The following is a 23046-nucleotide window of genomic DNA, read 5'->3' as shown; positions in this document are numbered from 1 at the left end:
ATAGCAACTCTTCATAGATTCTGAGAAACCAGAGGAAGAACACTTTCTCAATTCTGTTATGAAGCAGGTTGACTCTGATATTAAAAACCCAACAAAAACATACAAGCAGAGAAGATTATAGACTTCTTGTGAATAAAGATGCAAAATTCTTAATAAAACTTTAGCTAATTGAATCCAGCAATATATAAAAAGATTAATGCACAATGACCAAGTGAGGGTTTATTCTAGGAATATAAGGTTGGTTTAACATTTGAAAATCAGTCATTCACCACCCTGGCAGAATGAAGGAGGAAAACCACAGATCATCTCAGTAAGTGAAGAATAAGCATTTGACATGATTTAAAACCCCATTCATGATTTAAAAAAAAAAAATTCTTAGCAAACTACAAAGAAACTTCTTAAATGTCATAAAGGGCATCTATGAAAAACATAACTAGTACTATACTTAATTGTAAAACATTTTCCCTAAAGATTATGACAAGGAGTGTCAGGAGACACCCTCTATTCAGCATTGTGCCAGAAGTTGTAGCTAATGCAATAAAAAAAAGAAATAGTACATGGAATGGAAAGAAGAAAGGAAAATTGTGTGTAGATACATTATTGTGTCCATGGAAAACCCCATACAATCTACAAAACAGTAATACTAAGATAAGTGAATTAAGCAAGATTACAGAATACAAGGTCAATAGAAAAAAAAATTTATATTAGCAGTGAACAATTTGAAAATGAAAATTTTAAATCTGTTTATATTAATGCAAAAATAAATATGTAGTAACAAGTCTTTGTAAGAAATTAAAGAAGACCTAAATAAATGGAGAGGGATCACATTTATGGATTGAAAGATTAAGGATTATTAAGATGCCCATTCTCCCCGGATTGGTTTTTTGTTGTTTTTTTTTTAAGATTTTATTTATTGGGGGGCGCCTGGGTGGCTCAGTGGGTTAAAGCCTCTGCCTTCGGCTCAGGTCATGATCCCAGGGTCCTGGGATCGAGCCCCACATCGGGCTCTCTGCCCTGCAGGGAGCCTGCTTCCTCCTCTCTCTCTGCCTGTCTCTCCGCCTAGTTGTGATTTCTGTCTGTTAAATAAATAAAATATTTAAAAAAAAAGATTTTATTTATTGGGACACCTGGGTGGCTCAGTGGGCCTCTGCCTTTGGCTCAGGTCGTGGTCTCAGGGTCCTGGGATGGAGTCCCATATCAGGCGCTCTGCTCAGCAGGGAGCCTGCTTCCGCCTCTCTGCCTGCCTCTCTGCCTACTTGGTATGATCTCTCTCTCTCTTTGTGTCAAATAAATAAATAAATAATCTTTTTAAAAACTTTTTATTTATTTATTTATTTGACAGATCACAAGTAGGCAGAGAGGCAGGCAGAGAAGGGGGGGTGAAGCAGGCCTCCTGCTGAGCAGGGAACCTGATGCCGGGCTCAGTCCCAGAACCCTGAGATCATGACCCATGCTGAAGGCGGAGGCTTAACCCACTGAGCCACCCAGGTGCCCCCCGGATTGGTTTTTACTTTAATGCAGTCCCTATCAATATTAAGGCAAGTTTGGATATCTTTGTTGTTGTTGAAAAAAACAGGCAAACTGATTATAAAATTTATATAGAAAAGCAGAGGCCCTAGACTACTCCTGAAAACAGAAAAAGAGGTTTCATACTACTTGATTTCGGGATTCTGTAGAAGCCACAATTATCAAGGCATTGTGGTACTGGCTTAAGGATAGACAGATCAGTAGAACAGAACAGAGTTCAGAAGTAGAACCACATGGATGTGGTCAGGTTTGTTTGTTTGTTTGTTTGTTTTGGCCAGGATGCCACGTCTGTTGGGGACTTGGTAGTCTTTTTAACAAATGGTGCTGTTATCTCAACCCGTCTTACTCTTTACACAAAAACTAATTTAAGATGGGCCTAAATATAAAATCTAAAACAGTAAAGCTTCAAGAAGTATAACCTTGGGATAGACAGAGATTTTTTGGACATGACACAAAGGCAGTAACCATAAAAGAAAAAAATACACGGGTGCCTGGGTCGGAAGTCAGTGATGTGTCTTACTCTTGATTTGAGCTCAGGTCGGGATCTGGGGGTTGTGAGATTGAGCCCTGAGTTGGGCTCTGCACTGGGCATGGAGCCTGCTTGGGCTTTCTCTCTGGCAAATAAATCAATAAAATCTTTAAATTAAAAAAATATATATTAATGTGATTGATAACCTGAAATTTTAAAGGCTGGAAGCACAGGTATAAAATACCTCTTGAGGAAATCAGTGGTCTTACTGATTGTATCAACACTTAGGTCTTACAGAGCACTAAGTAATTCCATTGAGATTCTACTCATTGGTCCACTCTCTTCCTTTAATTTACCTGTTTTGCAGCATCCTCATTCAAGATAAAGATAAATAGTTCTCCAAATTAAGTATCATAGTTCTAAATACTCTCAATTTCAGTTGATCTGTTGTTTGTTCACAGTACATTAGTACATTTCCAAAAATAAAATAATTCCAAGATTTGGTCCAGTATTTGGAAAGCAGTCCAGTAGAAAAATCAGCATATTCTTTAATCTAAATGTAGTGTTCTTCTTGCTACTATTTGGTGAACAGACTCAGGCTGTACATGTGCAGAGACATACAGTGGCAGTAAGTGGTGTTATTTTTCTCTAATGTGCTTAGCCAGCTAATTTGCTTCTATTTTTCTTCTACAGTTCCAGCTCCTAGCTTCAGCTCTGTTCAAATCTGGTTCAGATTTTACAGCTCTAGGTAAGTATTCCAGCGTAGTTTATCCAGCTTAGATGCCCTTGCATTTAGGGAATTAGGTTTTGGTTGCTTTTAAATGAAACATCAGGTGAGATGTTTAGCTAAACAAATGGTGCAAGTTTCAAGGTAGCCTGCAGATTTTGTAATGACCTGCTACAAAGTTACTTTCCATGCATCAGTCACCAGTTCATGGGTTAGTTTGCACTTCCTGTTACACCAGTTGCTGGGTTATTATGCAAACGGAAGGCAGGAGAAGCATGATCCAAATAAATTAACTTGTATAGCATTGTTTTGGAATATAGGCTGTAAATTGCTGATGCACTTACTATGAGGTAACACTTCTTGGTTGAATGACTTTTCTTCTCAGTTTGTCCTTTGTGGAATTGTATGAGATCAACAGATTGTTAATGGGGTAGGCAGTGAAAAAACTGTTTTGATATCTAAGAAAATGCATTATCTCTTTCCAGAAAATGGGAATTTATGAGTGCTGCTATCTTAATTGTTTAACAAATATTCTACTTGAAACTCGAGTGTTTCTTAGACATCCCAGATAGGGGCATCAGTCGTCATTTAGGAATACTCTCATCTGCTATTAAAGAATTATTAAAGTAAGCTAGACTGTAGTGAAGTGGGGAATCTGTAGAAGTTCCACAATCCAGAGCTTTATTCAGGTCAATTTTTAAGAATCTTTTCATTAGGATAAGTCATTATGATAGCTTTACTTTTTCAACAAGATTGTAGGCTTTTGAAGTATGGGAATTTCCAGCTTTCCTCTTGTCATCATAAAATAAAGTCCCACAGTGAATGCTTATTAATTCCATTGATGCCAGTGCTATTATTGTTTGCCTTAGAAATGGGCAGTAATATCGAAATTTTCCAGTATATGTATACTATTCTTTATCTCTGGAATAAAATACATTTTGGAATAGCGATTTAATTTTTTCATTGTTTGGCCTTTCATCTCCTAAAGGTGAACCATACCTCAAAGGAAAAAAAACAGCATATATAATTCTGGTGTTTTCAGTGGGATGGGTAAGAATAGGAATTTTCCTTGGGGTCTTGCCCTTTCTTGCTCCATAACCAGTAATTAAGGCTTCTCCACTGATCTAGGCAACTTTAGTCCTAATTCCAGAATACTTAGGCTTCCACAGGGCAGGACTGAGCAGGCTGCTGTAAAACAGGTTCTCTGAAAATTCAGATAATCATTTACCACGATTCCATACACGCAGATGTTTTGAGGCTAATAAAGATCTTAACCTTATGATGGAGAACCTACATATAAGTCAGCATTATTTTAGAGAGTCCATACCCTTGTGAATCTCATCATTTGAAACAGATTTAGTGATACATGAATTAGGTGCCTGGCACAGATACTCTGAATAAACATGTGCCTTGTTATGTGTGGCTACCAAAGCCCAGAGCCATTCTCTTTATTTTTTTGGTGGGCAGCACTAAAATCTCTCTGGCTGACTTATATTTAGCTTTCACAACAAGAATTTCTTGGCAGTTATTTAAATATGTTAGACTGGTGTCAGCAAATATTTTACCTTTAACTTAACTCTTTTCTTTGGTCTCTGTCCTGTTCACTGCCAGCTAATATATTTTATCAGGAACAGTTTGTTTTACTTGGATTCCAAGCAAACCTCAGATACGCTGAGAACAATACAAATAATAGGAAAAAATACAAAAAGAAAATTCCTACGGGATTTTATTTCCTACCTTGTCTGAAGGGAGGCAGTATCTTTCATAGTTAAGAGATGAGAATGTAAGAGAGCAGTTAAGAATCAGAATCTTTAAAAAAAAAAAAAAAATCAGAATCTAGGGGTGCCTGGGTGGCTCAGTGGGTTAAAGCCTCTGCCTTCAGCTCAGGTCATGATCCCAGGATTCTGGGATCGAGCCCCACATCGGGCTGTTTGCTCCGCAGGGAGCCTGCTTCCTCCTCTTTCTCTGCCTGCCTCTCTGCCTACTTGTGATTTCTCTCTGTCAAATAAATAAAATATTAAAAAAAAAAAAAGAATCAGAATCTATGTTCCGATATCAGCTCTGCCACTTGCTAATTTCAAAAGTGACTTGAGCAAGTCACCTTTCTAATAATTAATTTCTCCATCTATAAGATGGAGATAACCAAGAGTACTTACCTCAGGTTGTGGAGAGAATTAAATGAAATAATTACGGAAAACACTTAGCACAATAAAACAGTAAGTGTTCCATTCACAGTACTATTATTATTATCTCCCTTAAAAATGTAACCTTGGGGCGCCTGGGTGGCTCAGTCAGTTAAGCGTCCAACTCTTCATTCTGGCTCAGGTCATGAGCTTGAGCCCCACATGGGACTCTGTGCTCACCAGGGAATCTGCTTCTCTCCCTCTACATCTGCCCCTCCCCCCTCCCCCACACCCCGCTAATGCATGTGCATGCACACATGCGCGCTAGCTCTCTGAAATAAACCAATCTTTTTTAAAAAACTGAAACCAAATGGGTCATCTCATGTATATATGTATACATTTTTTTTAAAGATTCTTATTTTTTAAAGATTTTATTTATTTGACAGAGAGAGAGAGGGCACGCAAGCAGGGGAAGAAGCAGGCAGAGGGAGAAGCAGGCTCCTTGCTAGGCAAGGAGCCCAATGTGAGGCTCGATCCCAGGACCCTGGGGTCATGACCTGAGCCGAAGGCCGTCACTTAACGACTGAGCCACCCAAGTGCCCCTAAAGACTTTTTTTTTTTTTAAAGATTTTATTTATTTATTTCACAGAGAGAGATCACAGTAGGCAGAGAGGCAGGCAGAGAGAGACAGAGAGGGAAGCAGGCTCCCCGCCAAGCAGAGAGCCCGACGCGGGACTCGATCCCAGGACCCGGAGATCATGACCTGAGCCGAAGGCAGCGGCTTAAACCACTGAGCCACCCAGGTGCCCCAAGACTTTTATTTTTAAGTAATCTCTACACCCAGTGTGGGGCTTGAACTCACAACCCCAAGATTGAGAGTCACATGCTCTACTGACTGAGCCAGCGAGGGGTCCCTAGATGTATATATTTTTCATGTGCAGATAAACTAAATATTTCATTTTCTAAATGCTCCAAAAATATTGCCTCCACCAAACTTTCTGACTGACTTCCTCCAGAATTGTTTATCTTAACTTCTTATTGAGAATTAAATGAAAGTATTTATTAATGTCCTATGTAATTTAAAGAATTAGGGGCACCTGGGTAGTTCATTCAGTTAGGTGACTGCCTTCAGTTCAGGTCATGTTCCTGGGATCCTGGCATTGACCTCCATTTGGGGCTCCTTGCTTAGCAGGGATTCTGCTTCTCTCTCTCCTTCTGCCTGCTGCCCCCCACCGCTTGTGTTTTCTCTCTCTGTGTCAAATAAATAAATAAAATCTTTTTTAAAAGAATTAAAAAGATGGAAAGCGTTTTACAAATAGCTGGCATTATCTTAGTTTTGAAAAATAACTGACTTCAGAGAAAAGCAGCCTCTGGGGATCTTTAATTTAAAGCTTCTGGTGGCTCTGGGTTTTAAACTTTTAAACTTGAACTCAGACATTTTGCCAATTTTTAGAACTGTGTCTTATTTCCAGAAAGTACACACTGGAGCGATTTAAGCGTATTTTCAGCAAGGTATGTGACAGGTAGGAAAAATCTAGTCTGTAGTACATATTGCCTTTTTTGATCTTCACACCTCTTTTTAGAACTTTTAGAGTCCAAATATGATGTGCAAAATACAAATTCAGAGAGATGTTTAAAACATTTTATGCCTAAAATAGTCCTTTTTATCATTGTGTTGACATTTGTGAATGAGGAGCCCTAAGAATTTTGCAGCATTTGCTATGTCCTTTTAGCCTTTATACTTTATATCCACTTCCTTCAGCCTCTTGTCTGTAGCCCATATGTTTATAGGTACTTTTTGTATAACAGAAAGTTTATTATTAGCAATAGAAAGGTCAACAAACTTGTATCCAGGAGAAAAATGAGAATTCTTGCTATTTCTTCTTAACTGTAAGTAGGAAACTTTACCTAATCTGTATAAGATGTTAAGTTAAAAGTATATTCCTAGGGGCACCTGGGTGTACAGTCAGTTGGTTAAGTATCCTACTCTTGGTTTTGCCTCAGGTGCTGATCTCAGGGTGAGGTTGAGCCTGGTGTCAGGCTTCTTGCTCAGCCAGCGTGGGGTCTGCTTTAGATTCTCTCTCCCTTTTCCTCTGTCTCTCCTGCTCATTCTCTCTCTCTCTCTCTCTCTCTCTCAAATAAATAAATCTTGGAGGAAAAAAATAAATAAAAGAAGGGGCGCCTGGGTGGCTCAGTCGGTTAACTGTCTGCCTTTGACTCAGGTCATGATCTCGGAATCCTGGAACCGAGCCCCACGTTGGGCTCTCTGCTCAGTGGAGAGTCTGCTTCTCCCCCTTCTCTGCTGCTCCCCCCCCAACTCATGCTCTCTGCTCTCTCTCATGCTCTCCCTCTAATAAATAAAATAAATAAAATATTAAAATATGTATGTGTGTATATATAGTGTATATATATATACACATTCCTAATGGGTCACTTTTCTTTTTAGAGTTATCATCTCTGGTTGTGGTAGTAGTGATAAAGCGATAGCTGGTATTTATTGAGCACTTAACTATGGGGCCAGGTACTATTTTAAGCACTGTACAGGTCTTAACTCATTTAATCTCCATAATAATCCTATGAGGTAGTTAGTATTATGATCCCCTTTATATAGGAAGAAACAGGGACACAGAGAAGCTTAGGTAACTTGCCCAGGAATAATACTAATGAACGGCGAGACTAGGATACGGACTATAATCCTTTGACCTCAGAGCTCACACTCTAAACTAACTATACTACTTCTCACTGAGCTTTAACCAGTGTCTGCTACTCAGAGTGATTAGTTCCTCATTCCATTTTATGATGAAAATGAAGTGAGAGAAACACTGATTAGGAGTATGAGATTTAGAATCTGCATTACCATTTTTTGTCCTAGTTCTGCCGTTTAATTAGTCATGTTACTGTTGATGGGTTTCTTACTGCCTACCCCTTTTCAATGTATTTTTTTTAAAAACTTTGAGTACAGATAAAGCTTAAAGTTCTCCTTGAACAGCTTTCTTCAGTCTCTGTCTCTTCTCAAGTGTAATCGTTCATGTCTGGCAGATCTTTACATACACATACAACTATACACCCAGACCTACAAATACAGTGATTCTCTTTATTTACAGTAGTTATGTTCTGTAAAGTCATAAGGAATACTGAATTAGTGAATACTAAACCATTTCTCCTATGGGACATACAGAGTTGGGTTCTTTATATAATTGATTAATGTTGCACAGCGCTTATCAAACACATATATTTTCTCCATAAGGCACATCGTGGCCTTTTTCACTTAGGAACACTAGATAACACTTCGGCACTATGCTTGGGCACCTTTTTAATAAAGCAGTGAAGTCACAACAAAAAGCACAAAAACTTAAAAAATACAAAGCCAGTGGATTTGAAAAGGACACTTGTTTATAGTGTGAGAGGTGGTAAAAGAAGACAGAGCATCACCCAGTTCACCCTTAGCTGACAGCATCTGCCTGTGCTCATTCAAATGTTCGCTGCTCTCCACATGTCCGTGAATGACCACGTATTGCCACAAGTACTGATTTGGGGTTACAGGTACGTTTTAGTGGGCAGGCAAATGCACAGATAAGGAATCTGCGTAATAAAGATGGACTGTACCTACACACAGACGTATACTTTTGTGTGTTCTGGTTTTATTTATTACACAGTGTAAAATACGTATTCTACAACATAACATTTAAAAATTAATGATGTGGCTTAGGGATGTTTGCAAGAAACTGTACTAGTATCTATTGTATTCTTAATAAGTAATACATGGTATTCCATAATAAGATCTGCCATAATTTAAATATTCATCTATTAATAGTGTGAATTTCAATTTTCTCATTGGTAAATGGTAAATAAAAGTAAAACATATTCAGATGGTAACCACACTTAACCATGGGGAGCATTGAGTTATGTATAGAATTCTCAAGACAAAATCAATATGTCATATACCTGAAAGTAATATAACACTGTATGTCAATTATATATACTCCAATAGGAAAAAAAATTAAGTCAAAAAATAAATTAATTAAACATACTCTCTTAAGGGGTAAGTGACCTTGGCACACTGCCTACAATTTAAGCCCTCAGTGAATATTAGTTAATAAAAATAAATAAATGGGTTTTGGAGTCAGATAGACACAGGTTCACATTCCATTCTCTTCCTGCCCCAACTGAGAGATCTTACAAAAACTGAATATCCCTAAGTTGTCTCATCTGAAAGGAGAGTTTATGATAACTTCTTCATTAGTTTTTTATAAGAATGAAATGTGATCAGGGACACCTGGGTGGCTCAGTCGGTTAAGCATCTGCATTGAGCTCAGGTCATGATCCCAGAATCCTGGGATCAAGTCCCACTTTGGCCTCCTTGCTCAGCCAGGAGCCTGCTTCTTCCTGTGCCTGCCACTCGCCCTGCTACTGTGCTCACTCACTCACTCTGACATATAAGTAAATCTTAAAAAAAAAAAAGAATGAATGAAATGTCATATATAAAATACCTAGGATAGAGTAGGAACTGAGTATTTCCCTCCCTCTTAAATTATTTAATCTCATAAAAATACATTAACTTTGTTCAATGTTACTTCATTAGGATACATAGGTACTTCATTAGTAACATATTAGTAATACATAGGTATTATTTCGTTAGAGTAATACATCAGAATCAATATCTTCTCTTAAAAATAAAACCTATTATGACAATTATACAAATATAGAAAGTAAAACAAGGTGAAAACCTCTAAAGTTGACTACAGTTGGTTATATTACCGCACAGGAGGGGGAAAAAAGAGAGTAACCGGGGTGCCTGGGTGGCTCAGTGGTTTAAGCCTCTGCCTTCGGCTCAGGTCATGATCTCAGGTTCCTGGGATCGAGCCTCGCATCAGGCTCTCTGCTCAGTGAGGAGCCTGTTTCTCCCTCTCTCTCTGCCTGCCTCTCTGCCTACTTGTGACCTCTCTCTCTGTTAAATAAAATATTAAAAAAAAAAAAAAGAGAGAGTAACCTTTACAGTACAATACTATAGACTAGTATAGTAGTCTGTACTATAGACTATACTTTTAGATATATTCAAAGACAATAAAAGTAAAGAAATGTCTTTTTTTTTTGGTCATGGTATGGATATAGTAATTCTGGAACATGTTTTGTATGTATTTTACGTTGAACAAATGAGTAAATATGATGGTGTAGTTTTCCTAGTGGGAGAAAGGAGATACTTTTAAATAGGGAATGGGATTAAGGAGAGGAAGAATCCTGTAGAGTTCTAAAAAACATGGGAATCATCAGTAAAATCACGAATTCATAAGTCTGCTTTTAAAAAAGCTGTGTATAATATGTGTGCACATATATGTACAGGTCTAGAAACACCACCATCTTTGGCAATTAACGCAACTGATCTTAGTCCTAAATGTTACTCACCACTAAAAGGAACTAGGGCTCCTTAAAAAAATGGCTGATTCCAGAGCTGTGTAAAGATGAGCTTGGATATCTTGCTCTGCCAGGAAATAAGGAAGTGCTCAAAAATTAATGGGAACATTAAAAAAGACACAGAAACAAGCTCAAAAGAGCTCTTGCTGGCCAAAACTGGGACAATGTATTAAAATGAATAATGATGGTATAAATACGATATATTGAACAAGAAAAGGATCTGAGTACATACTCATGCAAACAAATAAAATGGAGGAAAAAAGAAAAGCTCTTTAGTGTCAGTCAACAAATGCAGAAGGAATTGTAGAGTTAGGAAAACATTATCAGTGTTTTGTTTTGTTTTAGCAAGAATCATCAGTGAAGGCGAATATTGTTGGGTTCAAGTCTGTCAGGGAAAAGGAAATTCACACAGTTTCAGGCTGTTCTTATCAATATTTTACTAATTGCTGGGGGCGCCTGGGTGACTCAGTCCATGGAGTGTCTGACTCTCTTGATCACAGGTCTTGATCTCGGGGTTGTGAGGTAGAGCCACATGTTGGATAAGGAGCCTACTTAAAAAAATTTTTTTTAAGAAAATATTTTACTAATTGCAGTGGTAGAAAACAACACCTTCACACCAGCGAAATCTGGCGGATACCATTTTGATCAGGTGATCACTGTTAACATTGGGGTAAACTGAGAGCATGTGCCTCCTGACATGATGCAGTGGGAAGGACACAGTATCACTTTGGTAGTATTTTTGCCAGAACTGCATAAATTTAATCTGATTCGAGGAAGCGGTCAGACAACCCAAATTCAACACATTCTACAACTACATAACTGCTTTGTACTTGTCAAGGATATCAGTATCATAAAAAACGGAGGCTAAGGAACTATTCCAGGCCAAAGAAAACTAAATACTGGGTTGAGTTTTAGATGAATAGGGAAAATAACTATAAGAAAGACTATTGGGACAAAAATGTTAAGTTTCCTAAATTTAATATATAATGGTTATTTAAGTGATGTTCTTAGGTGAAATGAATTCAAGTATTTAGGGGTGAAAATGTCTACAATTTACTCCCAAATCATTCTACAAAAAAAATATGTGTGGGGTACAAACATACAAAGAGAGAGAATGAGAACACATGTGACAAAATGTTCAACAGCTTGAGTAATCTAGGTAAGGGTGTATGAGTCTTCGTTGTACTATTCTTGAAATGCTTCTAGGAGTTTGAAATTTTTCAAAATTTTAGAAAACTCTGAAAGCATAAAATAGAAAAAAATAATATCATTCAGAGATAACATTTCTTTACATTTTGGAGTATTTCCTTCCATTCATTTCCATGATATTTATTTGTTAAATCTTTTTTTTTTAAATATACAGTTTCTTTTTTTTTTTTTAAGGTTTTATTTATTTTTTGCGAGAGAGATCATGGAGAGGGAGAAGCAGACTCACCAATGAGCAGAGAGCCCAATGTGGGGCTTAATCCCATGACCCCGAGACCATGACCTGAGCTGAAGGCAGACACTTAACTAACTGAGCCACCCAGGCGCCCCTCTTTGTTAAATCTTAAAGCTCCAAAGATGTAAACATTTGCCCTCAAACTTAAAGTAATAGTAAAAGAATTTTTTTAATAAAAAGGAATGTTCCTTTCTTGAAACATTGTTTATTTTCCTTCCAGGAAACTGGTATCCTTGGCAATGTTTTGTTCTGTTCATGTTCTTTGCAAGAGTAAAAAACAGAATGTACCTAAAACTGTATTGTAAGTTGAGTGAACATTGGTCCAGTTTGAAATAATTTTCATTGAGTATCAAGGCATATATAACTTTCTGGCACTATTTCTGTGTCTTATGGTACTCAGTAGGGCTCTCATGTTTCAGCCATTTCACCAACAGGGAAATCAAAAGACTACTTTGTTTATTTTATTATTTTCCTACTTCATATGTACATAAGAAATTTAAAGCAGCTTAAAGCAGTATATACCAGCTGACTAAAGGAAGGAAGCATCTCACTGAATATTCCTTTGGCCGGAATGAACTTGAAAATTAAATGTTTACTAGAGGTTAAAGGAGGGGAAAAATCCTTTAGTTCATGGTCCCCACCTTTTAAGAATGTCATCGACTTTCTAGTGTTTCTCTGGATAAAAAGTAGGTCATTGATCTATTTCTCACATGATTTGTGCCTGGCAGAGAGCCTGGTGCTTAGTACCATGAATGCATGTGCCAGGGATGTTCTACGTTACTGTACAGGTATTTCTTTGAGTTCTCTGACACTACTTCCAGCTCTCAGGACCTTAATGATTTTAGACCACCTTCTAAAGAAAGTGATTTTAGTATGTTTTTCATTTTGATTTTATTCTACTTTTTAAGGATTTTATTTATTGGGGCGCCTGCGTGGCTTAGTGGGTTAAAGCCTCTGCTTTTGGCTCAGGTCATGATCCCAGGGTCCTAGGGTCGAGCCCCGCATTGGGATCTCTGCTCAACAGGGACCCTGCCTCCCCCTCTCTCTCTGCCTGCCTCTATGCCTACTTGTGATCTCTGTATCAAATAAATAAATACAATCTTTTTTTAAAAAAAGATTTTCGGAGTGCCTGGGTGGCTCAGTGGGTTAAAGCCTCTGCCTTCGGCTCAGGTCATGATCTCAGGGTCCTAGGATTGAGCCACGCCTTGGGCTCTCTGCTCAGCAGGTAGCCTGCTTCCCTTTCTCTCTGCCTGCCTCTCTGCCTACTTGTGATCCCTGTCTGTCAAATAAATAAATTAAATCTTCCAAAAAAAATTTTTTTTCTTTAATTATGAGTGAGAGCAGGGGGAGGGGCAGAGGGAGAGGGACAAGCTGACTCTGCGCTGAGCTCTGAGCTCAACACAGAGCTTGACTCCAGGACCTGAGCCAAAACCAAGAGCTAGACATTTAACCCAGGTGCCCCTGATTTTATTGTATTTTTATTATTAAAAAAATTTTAGTGGGGGCGCCTGGGTGGCTCAGTGGGTTAAAGCCTCTGCCTTCGGCTCAGGTCATGATCCCAGGGTCCTGGGATTGAGCCCCGCATCGGGCTCTCTGCTCTGCAGGGAGCCTGCTTCCTCCTCTCTCTCTGCCTGCCTCTCTGCCTAGTTGTGATTTCTGTCTGTCAGATAAGTAAAATATTAAAAAAAAAAAAAATTTTAGTGGCATTCTAAAGTCAGAAAAAGAGAGGGGAAACTGCCCCAGTGGGCTAGAAGAGAAAAATGTTTGTAAAGGAAAGAAGAGAAATCATTATTAGTTACTAAGGTGCCGATCATTAGAACAGGGGCTTCTCACATAATTCATTTACTGTGCACAGTATCGCCATGAAGTAAATAAGATTAACAAATTTACAGCTGTGGGAACAGTTGCAGAAAGGCTGATTAACTCACCTAAGAGTTAGTTACTACACTGCTAGGTAGTAAAACAGGGTTCACAGCCCATGTCTTGTCTGCTTTTAAAATCAGATGAGTTTTTGGTTTTCCCATTATACGTTGCTGTTTTTCTCAACTAGCTTCTCTGTTAACATGTTTTAGACACAATAGATGAGTTTCTTTGTATCTCTCCTTTACCAGGCTTTTCCGATGTGGATCACACGTATGCTCAAAGAACTCAGCTCTTTGACACCTTAGTAAATTTCTTTCCTGACAGCATGACTCCTCCTAAAGGCAACCTGGTAGACCTCATCACACTGTAACTGAAGAGTCACTGGACAGCAATGGAGAACAGGAGTCTGCTTGCAGTATTGTGGAGTTCAACTCTGTTGACCGACAATTAGGCTGCAGTGATCGAGGACTGCACCAGAATTTTGAAGGGATCTTTACTGTCACAAGTTTTAACCCTCTTCCTTCATACCCAGCCTCAGCCCCTTTCTCCTCATCCCATCCTGAATTAGGTTAATAAAGTGAAATTGGTATACTTTCCACTTAAATATACATATATATTTTTTTCTTACTTTAACTTTTAAGAACGAATGAATATAAAAGAAGAAATAATCAGGCAGTTTACCCTTTTCTGATTTTTATTTCATTTTTATAAAATCGGGGCAAATAAGAACTACTAACAGACTCAGTACTCCAAGAATGGGGTTTTGTTGTCGCCTGGTGTGGCCTCCCTTCCTTCTCCTCCTTTCCCACTTCACTTTGCCTCGCATCCCACAGCTGCTTGTAGGTGGCGTCACTTGTTTACCTCTTCATTCTTCAAAGTATATAGTTCTGTAGGGCAAATTATGTATGTAAAAGTGGTATGTGTGTCTCTGTTGACTAGAGTCTTGTATTACATTAAACAATAGGAGGAACAGAGGGCTCAAATTTATGCTCCTTGTCATAGAACTAAAAAATGAAGCCCAAGATTGATCCAGGTACTTATCTGAGATTGGTATATAGTATTTCTATAATGATACAAATTTATAGTGGATATTCAATAGCTTTGAGTCACAGAAACCTTAAACTGAGGAGAATATAGTACAGAACCTTTAAGAGCCGATAAAAATGACCAGCAAGAAGATTCCAGTAGTGATTAATATGTTCATTGATGTCTTTATAGCAAATTTTGGAAGAAAATGACTCTTGCCTCTGGTAGAGCTGTGATTCCATTTCACCTTTGTGCTCTCTGTAGCATTTTCACTTGGGAGGGTGGTTGTTTCAGAGCTATACATTTGTTTACTTCCATATACATTAGCTCCCTGCATCTGCTCCTGTATACTGGTATCTTAAAGAATAATGGCTTGAAGTTGCCTGATGGAATACAGCTGACAGGCATTTCACAGAGCACATACAGGCTTTTAAGTGGAGAAAAAAAATAATGGTGCAAGTATTTTTTCACTAAAAGAAAGATTAGCTTTCGCACTGTTCCATGTTTCGGTGGGGGATGGAGGTGTGTATCATTCCATGAGGTGCCATGGAGTGCAGTACAGGAAGCCCACACGGGGCCAGTGCTTGCATTTGCTCAAAAACTGTGCTGCACGCACCATGCCTAAAGCAGCCTCAGTACAGTCAATGTCCATCAGTCCAGTAGCTCTGAAAAGTGAAGGACTTTGTGGAATTGAGTATGTCCCTGAGTAGCAGGATTAGGCCTCACCAAAGAAAGAGAAAACTTCTTGAGTTGCACTTTTGAAAAGTCTCATGTATAGAAATGAGACTGAGCTCCCTCTTCACTCCGTCTTTATTGTTTGGTTTCACTGCTTTGGGGAATGATCAGAAATCTATTTTTCCTAGTTCTAGACTTGAGTCTTGGGCTCCTTAGCTTTCTAAGCATCTCCAAGCTGTCCGTAGTGATTTATTAAACAATTAGGTTTGTATTTTACCTTGTGAAAGCTATAGTGTGTAATTTCATTAAGTACCAAATTGCACAGCTGCAGAATAACCAAGTGACTTTATAGGTGAGCAAATAGAATCTACTTACATTCTCGTACAGCTTCATAAAATGCCAGTCCCCTGCCAGTCAAGAAATAAAATATTATCACTAATATTGTAGCCTATTGAATCTTGTTTTGTGGAAACAGGTACAAATCAAAGAGTTGGTAGGGAAGAACTTGATAGAGTTTCTAAATTTAAAAGTTCTCGTTTGGTTTGCCATGAATTCTGGCACTTTAAACATGGTAACCAAATGAAGTTCCGCTGCCTCCACCTTCTGTTTCCACAGTGCTTTCTTTGTTGCTGTTTTCATGAGTTCCATAGATTCCTTATATGGGAGAAACTCAGTTCTTGACCTCAGTGATTTTGTTTTTGTTTTTCCCTAACTGACTCTACTAGTTGGTTTTTAACACAAGCTTGTTTTAATTTTATCTTTCCTCACTTTATTTAGATGGAACTTTTACCCTTTTCTTCTTTTCTGAGTTTTTTTTCACTTACATATTTAAATGGGGCTGAATCGTCGTAGTGAGCCATTTACACCACTGAGGAGGTTGTTGATTAGGTAGAGTTTGTGCCCTGGGGCTCTGAAAGAGCATTGCTGGCAGTGATTGCAGGAGAACACAGGGCTTCATAGTACCCATGACCAGGATGACACACTGCTCACATTTCACACCAGAACCTGATTTGAAACTTGTTTATATATTTAGTGAGGAGCTTACGTATATTTCCAAGAATTCCAGCAGTGTATTATAATTTAATCTAATTTGGTATTTAGATAGTGTTTAGGTAGGCCAAGTTATCTGTGCTTTATTCCTTGAAATGCTTTCGTTCTAGCTTCCTGAGTCCCAGTTGAAACACCTGGCTAATGCTTTAGTTGCATTCGTTAGCAGGGTACAGCTTACCCAGTTTCATTATCTCCAGCTTCAGCTTCATTCCCATTTCTCTCTTTCCTGGGGGAATATATTATTCCAAAAAGTAAACTAGACCTCTGACATTATTTTCAGTGCTTGCACTTGATGAGAAATTATCTGATTTGAAAGATACTTCTAAAATGCATTTGTATTCTGTGGAATAACAGAGACCTCATGTGGCCACTTTGATTAGTTCAAATATCTCAGTCTCATTCAAGCAAAGGAATCCAGACTTGGGGTGCCTGACTGCTCAAACTGACAGTCTCAGCTTTTCACGAGATTATCTTTTTAGACCTGGTTTTCAGTGATGCTAAAACTGACCTGTCCATGTCTAATAAGTAGAGACTGATAGAAAGTTAATTCGCTGATTTGTCACAGAAGGGTTTGTTGGGTTTCAAGCACAGTGATTTAAGATGATAAAACTGCATTCTTGGGTGAAGTATGTGTTTTGAATATAAATGGTTTCCAGCTTATCCTTCTAGCGGATCTCTTCACACCTGCCTTAAAAGTGCTATTTAGAGGGGCGCCTGGGTGGCTCAGTCATTAAGCAGCTGCCTTCCGCTCAGGTTCTGATCCCACGGTCCTGGGATTGAGTCCCACATCGGGCTCCCTGCTCAGCGGAAAGCCTGCTTCTCCCTCTCCCACTCCCCCTGTTTGTGTTCCCTCTCTCACTCTCTCTCTGTCAGTAAATTAATAGAAATCTTAAAAAAGAAAAAAAGTTCTATTTAGAGGTATATTGACAGAATTTCATGTAATAAAAAAGTTGAAAAATATAACCTACAAACAAAAACTACATTAAGATGATGTTCAGTGGATCAGAAAGCACTTAGGAACGTGTTCCTGGTTTTATTCTTTGAATTATAGTCGTTTCATGGTTATAACACAAAGTCATAATTATTCTTAACACCATATGGAATTCATTTGGTAATTATGGGTCATTTACTTATTTCCTGAGTGAATGTTGTATTAACTTTTTAGCTGGTTGAATGTTACCTGGCAGTTGAGAATTACGGTTTGAAGTGATTTGTACGGGAGGGGATCATTACCATTCGTACTCTAAACAAGGTCATCTAGCTATAAAAAACCTAGTCTTCATAACCCTTCTTAAAAATCCACAGTCATCTGCAGTTTCATCCTTTCATGTAAATTCTGGCCTGAGTTTTTACTAAGTTTCAAATTCTTAAAGTTGTCCTTGATCTAGGATTGCATGCTTCCTCAGAAAATGTTTATAGTAATTGGAGAGTGTCATAAGGGTCTGCATATCACAATACTTATAGATTAGATCTCTGGGCTCTTTCACTCAAAGGTGTTTTTGTATTTCTTAGTAGTCAAATAACATTATTCTTCTGTGATTTTTGACCATAGCCTATATCTCCCTGTGATGTGTATCAATGCTGAAATGATTTGACTATCCAAAAATTTTAGCATAGATGTATTTCAGTTGAAGGTGGACGTTTCCCAAGTTTGTTGGAATGATTCATTAGGAGCCAACTAGATCAGCTGAATGATGTTGCCATTGTTTGTTTTGGTAGGAGGACTCATTACAATTTATCAATTTCTTCACCAGGTGTCCTTTTTTTTTTTTTCTGGAAAAAAAAAATGCTATGGTAGAATTTTATTGTACATAATTTCTTAACCTTGATTTCCTCCTGCTGACCAAATAGTGTGAAATGTACGTCCATTATTTCCTTAGCTAACCTGACTTTACTCTTGGCTTTTTCAGCCCTAGATTTCCTAGGTTTTCTGTGGCATTGCTTATGAGTGTTGTACCATTTAAGAAGAAAGGCCAAAATCATTTTGAGGCAAACATGTTCTTCTATCCTTGTTTATGACAACAAAATAATGAAATTCAAAATTGTCCGTTATTAAAGAATGTTCAGACATTGCTATCAAAATCCTTGAGTCATTTTCATGTGGAGAACAGTAACATGGCTATGGCAGCTTTAGTGGAGGACCCACCGTTGGCTTCTTTTCTTGGCATTAGGAAGCCTAGTCATAAAACCGATGATCAGGTACAAGTTTCATAGCAGAGCTCATGGAATTCAGCATCTCACCAGAATTCCATTTGCCTGTTGTCTTTTCCTTGCAATTTTTTAGCCTTTTTTCCTCTATTCCTACTACCTCTGAGTAGCAGTGATGTTCTGCTGAAGTTGGAATTTGTGTTAAGAATTGACTTTCAGGGGCGCCTGGGTGGCTCAGTGGATTAAGCCGCTGCCTTCGGCTCAGGTCATGATCTCAGGGTCCTGGGATCGAGCCCCACATCAGGCTCTCTGCTCCGCAGGGAGCCTGCTTCCTCCTCTCTCTCTGCCTACTTGTGATCTCTCTCTCTCTGTCAAATAAATAAAATCTTTAAAAAAAAAAAAAAAGAATTGACTTTCAGTTTCTGATGCCATTGTATCTTAGGAATAGCTTTGATTCCTATGAAATGATTGGCATTTGTTCATTTTTAAATTATCACTGATAGGTATGAAATAATTCACCTTCCTTTTTATCTACCGCTCACACAGTTACAATGAAACATTTGTGTGCAGTGTCCTATTTGCCTGTCCATAGGGCATTTACAGTTGGAGGTATTGAACCCCAGGAACAGGGCTGGAGAGGAGAACGCAGATATGTTAGAGAAAGGAAAATAAGAGCTTTTTGCTCATAGATGCAAAGGTCCACAAATCTAAACGAAAAAGAAGCTCTCCATTTCTAACCCTAAATTCATTCTGCTCATGCAGTGCTGGGAAGAGGACTATCAAAAGGAATCACAGCTCAGTTACTCTGTGTAGTCTTTGGAAAGCAGCGTTCCCAGTTTCTTTTCTCCTCTTCTCCCAAAGAGCTGTTAGAGGTCTTGGAACGGAAAACCCACCGTGACGGGCTCGAGATTTTACACTAGCTGAGCAGTTTCTTATGTTCAGCCAGTTTCTTGATAAGGATCCAGTGGGAAAACCAGCACTACAACATTCTAACATGCAGTTTGGGGGCTCCCATCGGACTGTTTTTTCATCAAGTTTAAGCTCTTGCTGCAGCACAGCTCTGTACCATCTGGGATGCTAGCATTCAAGCAGTTAGTGTAGCTCTCTGAGCTCTCTGCCCCACCAGTACCAGCCTGAAGAGATCGTCATTCCTCCGTCTCACTCAGTGCTTAATGACTGCCAGATTCATTGGCAGGAAGGAAAAGCACTGTGTGATGTACTGAACAGGCCTGTGTGCATGATTAAGGAGTTGCTCAAGTAGCCAGTTTTGAGCTTTATTTCTCGTTTGTTAACCAATCTCAAGAAAGAAAGCCTTTGTTACGGTTTAGCCGGTGTCATTTTGTTGGTGTTTATTTTCTAGCCTTTTAAGATAGGAAGAAAATTATTTCATGTTTAACTTACAATCCATACAGAATTGCGCTTCCGTCAGTTATTTCTGTACTTTAAAATTAATTATGCACAATCCCATGAGTTACTGCTTATCTCCTTTGCCAAGAAATTCATGAGTTCTGGCATTAGAAGTATGTAATAATTTTGGAGACACGTGGGTGGCCCAGTCAGTTGAGCACCCAGCTCGATCTCAGCTCAGGTCTTGATCTTGGGATTGTGAGTTCAAGCCCCACACTGGGCTCCATGCTGGGCCTGGAGCCTACTTTGAATATATATATATATGGGAGATCTATATATCTATATATCTATATCTATATATATATCAGTTGGTTAAAACTGCTTTCAACTGAGGTCGTGATCACAAGGTTCTGAGATTGAGTCCTGCACTGGGCCCCTTGCTCAGTAGGGAGTCTGCTTCTCCCTCTGCCCGCTGCACCCCCTGCTTGCGTGCACTCTCTCTCTCTGACAGATAAATAAAATCTTTTTTTTTTAAAGTTTTTAATAAATTTGGTTTATTCTTTAGGTCTCTCCCATGTCTGGAAAGTGATTAATTAGAGAAGGTATCTAGAATAAGTCCACTTCCATTGCAACTGGCATAGCTTTATAAATTCCTTTTGCAACAAAGACAGGATCTTACACCATCAGGGCCAGGCCATCAGATGTCTGCTAGTGACCGTTTTAGCATCTTGCCTTGTTGTTGTTGTATTCATCTTCTTGAGATGAAAGGAAAGGAAGCTGAAGACAGATGTATGGCGTTACCTTTTTTCAGTTGCTACTTTGGAAGTCCTAGGATACCCCAGCTTTGTAAAGGCTTAGTTTGAGCTTACATATACACACTAGCTATACTTTTGAGAGCACCAAATATAAATTAAATATATACTAAAGTAATTGTCTACCTGATCTCAAATCTGTTAGTAGGATATCAAACTCCAAAATTTAAATATGAATAGTCTTCTGTGGGGAAGATACATGTTTTAAAACTTATACACACTTGGTCTCCTTTTTGAGATTGTTTTTTTTCCTCTCCCAGAAAAAATGATTTTGGTGACTGACCAGTGGTAAACTGTTTTCTCCTTAAGTTGCAAACCACCCATTTAGAGAAATTAAAGTGGACTTCCTTTCTTAATGCATTACATTCAGCCTGGCCAAGAGATGCTGTAATTGTGTTATTCTTTAAGCCTCCTTGTGCTTTTGACTTGTGTAGAATGTCTTTTGAAATTAATAAATTATGTGGTATAGTATTAAATTTTTCTTTATGTATAGCCTGCAGCTCAATTTCAAAATTGCAAAATAATGTGACATTTTCCTGTGAACAAATTTCCTTTATCCGTATCTCCAATAATCTGTTTTAAAAGAGATTCCTTCCCTGTCACCACTTCAAACTCTATGTACAGTTGAGTCTGCATCCTCAAAAGAATAAAGATAGCTAAGGTGAGGACCTCCTTTTCTTGTCTTGGTCTTGGTAACAAACATTATTCCATCTTTCCAAAATGGTATATTTATACATAAGCAGCTTGGGAAAGATGTTACCATTTTTTTAAGTCAGCTTTTTTACTTCTGTTATAAAGTACTATTCAGTGGCCAGAAATTAAGATCCCTTCAAATTAGAGAGAGATCCTCAAAACTGAAGTTCAGCTGGAAATCAGATTGGGAAGAAAGATACAGCTCTGTCCGTACCCAAGAGTCTTACCTTCCCGGGTTTGCTTCTTAACACTGTGGACAGCTTCTTTTCTTTGTTAAACTGAAGCCACTGCCAGCTCATTTGAAAGTTGGAGAGTGTTAAATTTCTTTTATGGGACTTTTAAATAATAACACTTATTGATGTTTGTGATGTAAAAACATGTTTATCATAGAAATTTAGGAAATTACTAAGATTAAAGAAGGAAAACCACTATTAATTAACTGATGAGACTTATTTGTTTTTTCCTAACTTTCTTCTGTTACCCCACATCATAAAGCCCAGAAAAAGCTAAAAAAAAAAAAGGGGGGGGTGGGGGACACAGCCATTCTCATTGTGTTTTACTACGCATGAGTAAGAGCAGGGGTGTGCAAGTGTGTGTCCTGCCCTTACGTAGATCCCTTTAAGCACTGTCCCTTCGCAAACTGACAGTCTGAAAATAATTTTCTTGATCTGTATCTTTTAAGCCTCAACTATGGATATAAGTATTCCCCAGAAGCTGTAGGGAGCTGCCTTGTTCAGCTTCCTGGAAATACCATCTCTAAAACTCATTTGAATGTTTAAGCCCTTTATGCGCCATTTATTAAAGCAGCTTTTTATGATGTTTGAAACATATTCATACCCATGAAGAGCTTTCTGTTTAGGTGGACTTTTTAATATGACCATAAGTAAACCCACACCCAAAAAGAATGAGGTACTTTTCAAAGGCCAGAGGAAAAGCCGAGAAAAACAAAGCAAAAACAAAACAGATGAACATAAATGTAAATAAGGAATCCTGGAAACAAGAGTTCCCTTATCATGCTTGAACAAATGTCTCTCCAAAAAATGTAATTCTCTGCTCACCAGCTAAGATTCAGTCTTATATTTCATATGAGATTCCTTTTCTTATTGTGTGAAGCAGAAAACTGCAACTTTTGAGGTTCTACTCTTTCCTTACCCTCCTTTTCTGCGGCAACATGGCTTAGGGCTATATCCTAAAGGCCCTATATCAGAAATGGAAATCATGAGGGAACTCTGGAGTAGCAGACATGAGCTAGTTGGAGCTTTTAAACAGAAATGCATTGGGGGCATCAGCTCTCTTCTCACATCATTGGTGTTCTAGGTCATTGCTGGACTGTCTTGGGTGTGCTCTGCAATTTTCCCCATTCCTCTCATGATCCTCTCTCATTTATCTAATTTTTGCCCAGTCTGTGTGGACTTTATAGTTTTTTCCTTTTCTTTCTTTCCTTTCCTTCCTTTCTTCCTGGTACAAGTAATTTTCTGATCCCAGGTTTGGTGAATGTGTTAACACTGCTTTGTGAATAAATAAACGAGTGATCTGCTGAACGATTGCAATTGTAGAATTATGTTGTATGTAATGTACATATGGAGAAAGAATGTTATTTTGTTCATTTTCTTAATAAAAAGTTATATATGGACACTACATGATGTCTCTTATGTTTGCTGAAACTACTTTTGAAGTCAACTTTTAAAATGTTTATATACTTTATACTTTGCAGTTGTTGTATTTTTCCCTCA

The 23046-nt window shown here is 38.3% G+C and overlaps 1 protein-coding gene across 3 annotated transcripts in view; it reads left to right on the top strand.

Annotated features, from left to right (window-relative positions):
* Positions 1-22951, top strand: part of MKLN1 (muskelin 1) — a 345476-nt gene extending 322525 nt beyond the window's left edge. For all 3 annotated transcript variants that reach the window (XM_046020023.1, XM_046020022.1, XM_046020024.1), the window contains 2 exons: positions 2690-2744; positions 13811-22951. In XM_046020023.1, coding sequence (XP_045875979.1) covers positions 2690-2744; positions 13811-13932 — 177 coding nt within the window. In that variant the 3' untranslated portion in view covers positions 13933-22951. The remainder of the gene's footprint in view (positions 1-2689; positions 2745-13810) is intronic.
* Positions 22952-23046: the final 95 nt, after the last annotated feature.

This window comes from Meles meles, chromosome 10, assembly GCF_922984935.1.
Source record: "Meles meles chromosome 10, mMelMel3.1 paternal haplotype, whole genome shotgun sequence".
Classification (NCBI taxonomy): Eukaryota; Metazoa; Chordata; class Mammalia; order Carnivora; family Mustelidae; genus Meles; species Meles meles.
Note: the sequence above shows the minus strand (reverse complement) of the source record. Positions and strands in the feature narration are given on the sequence as shown.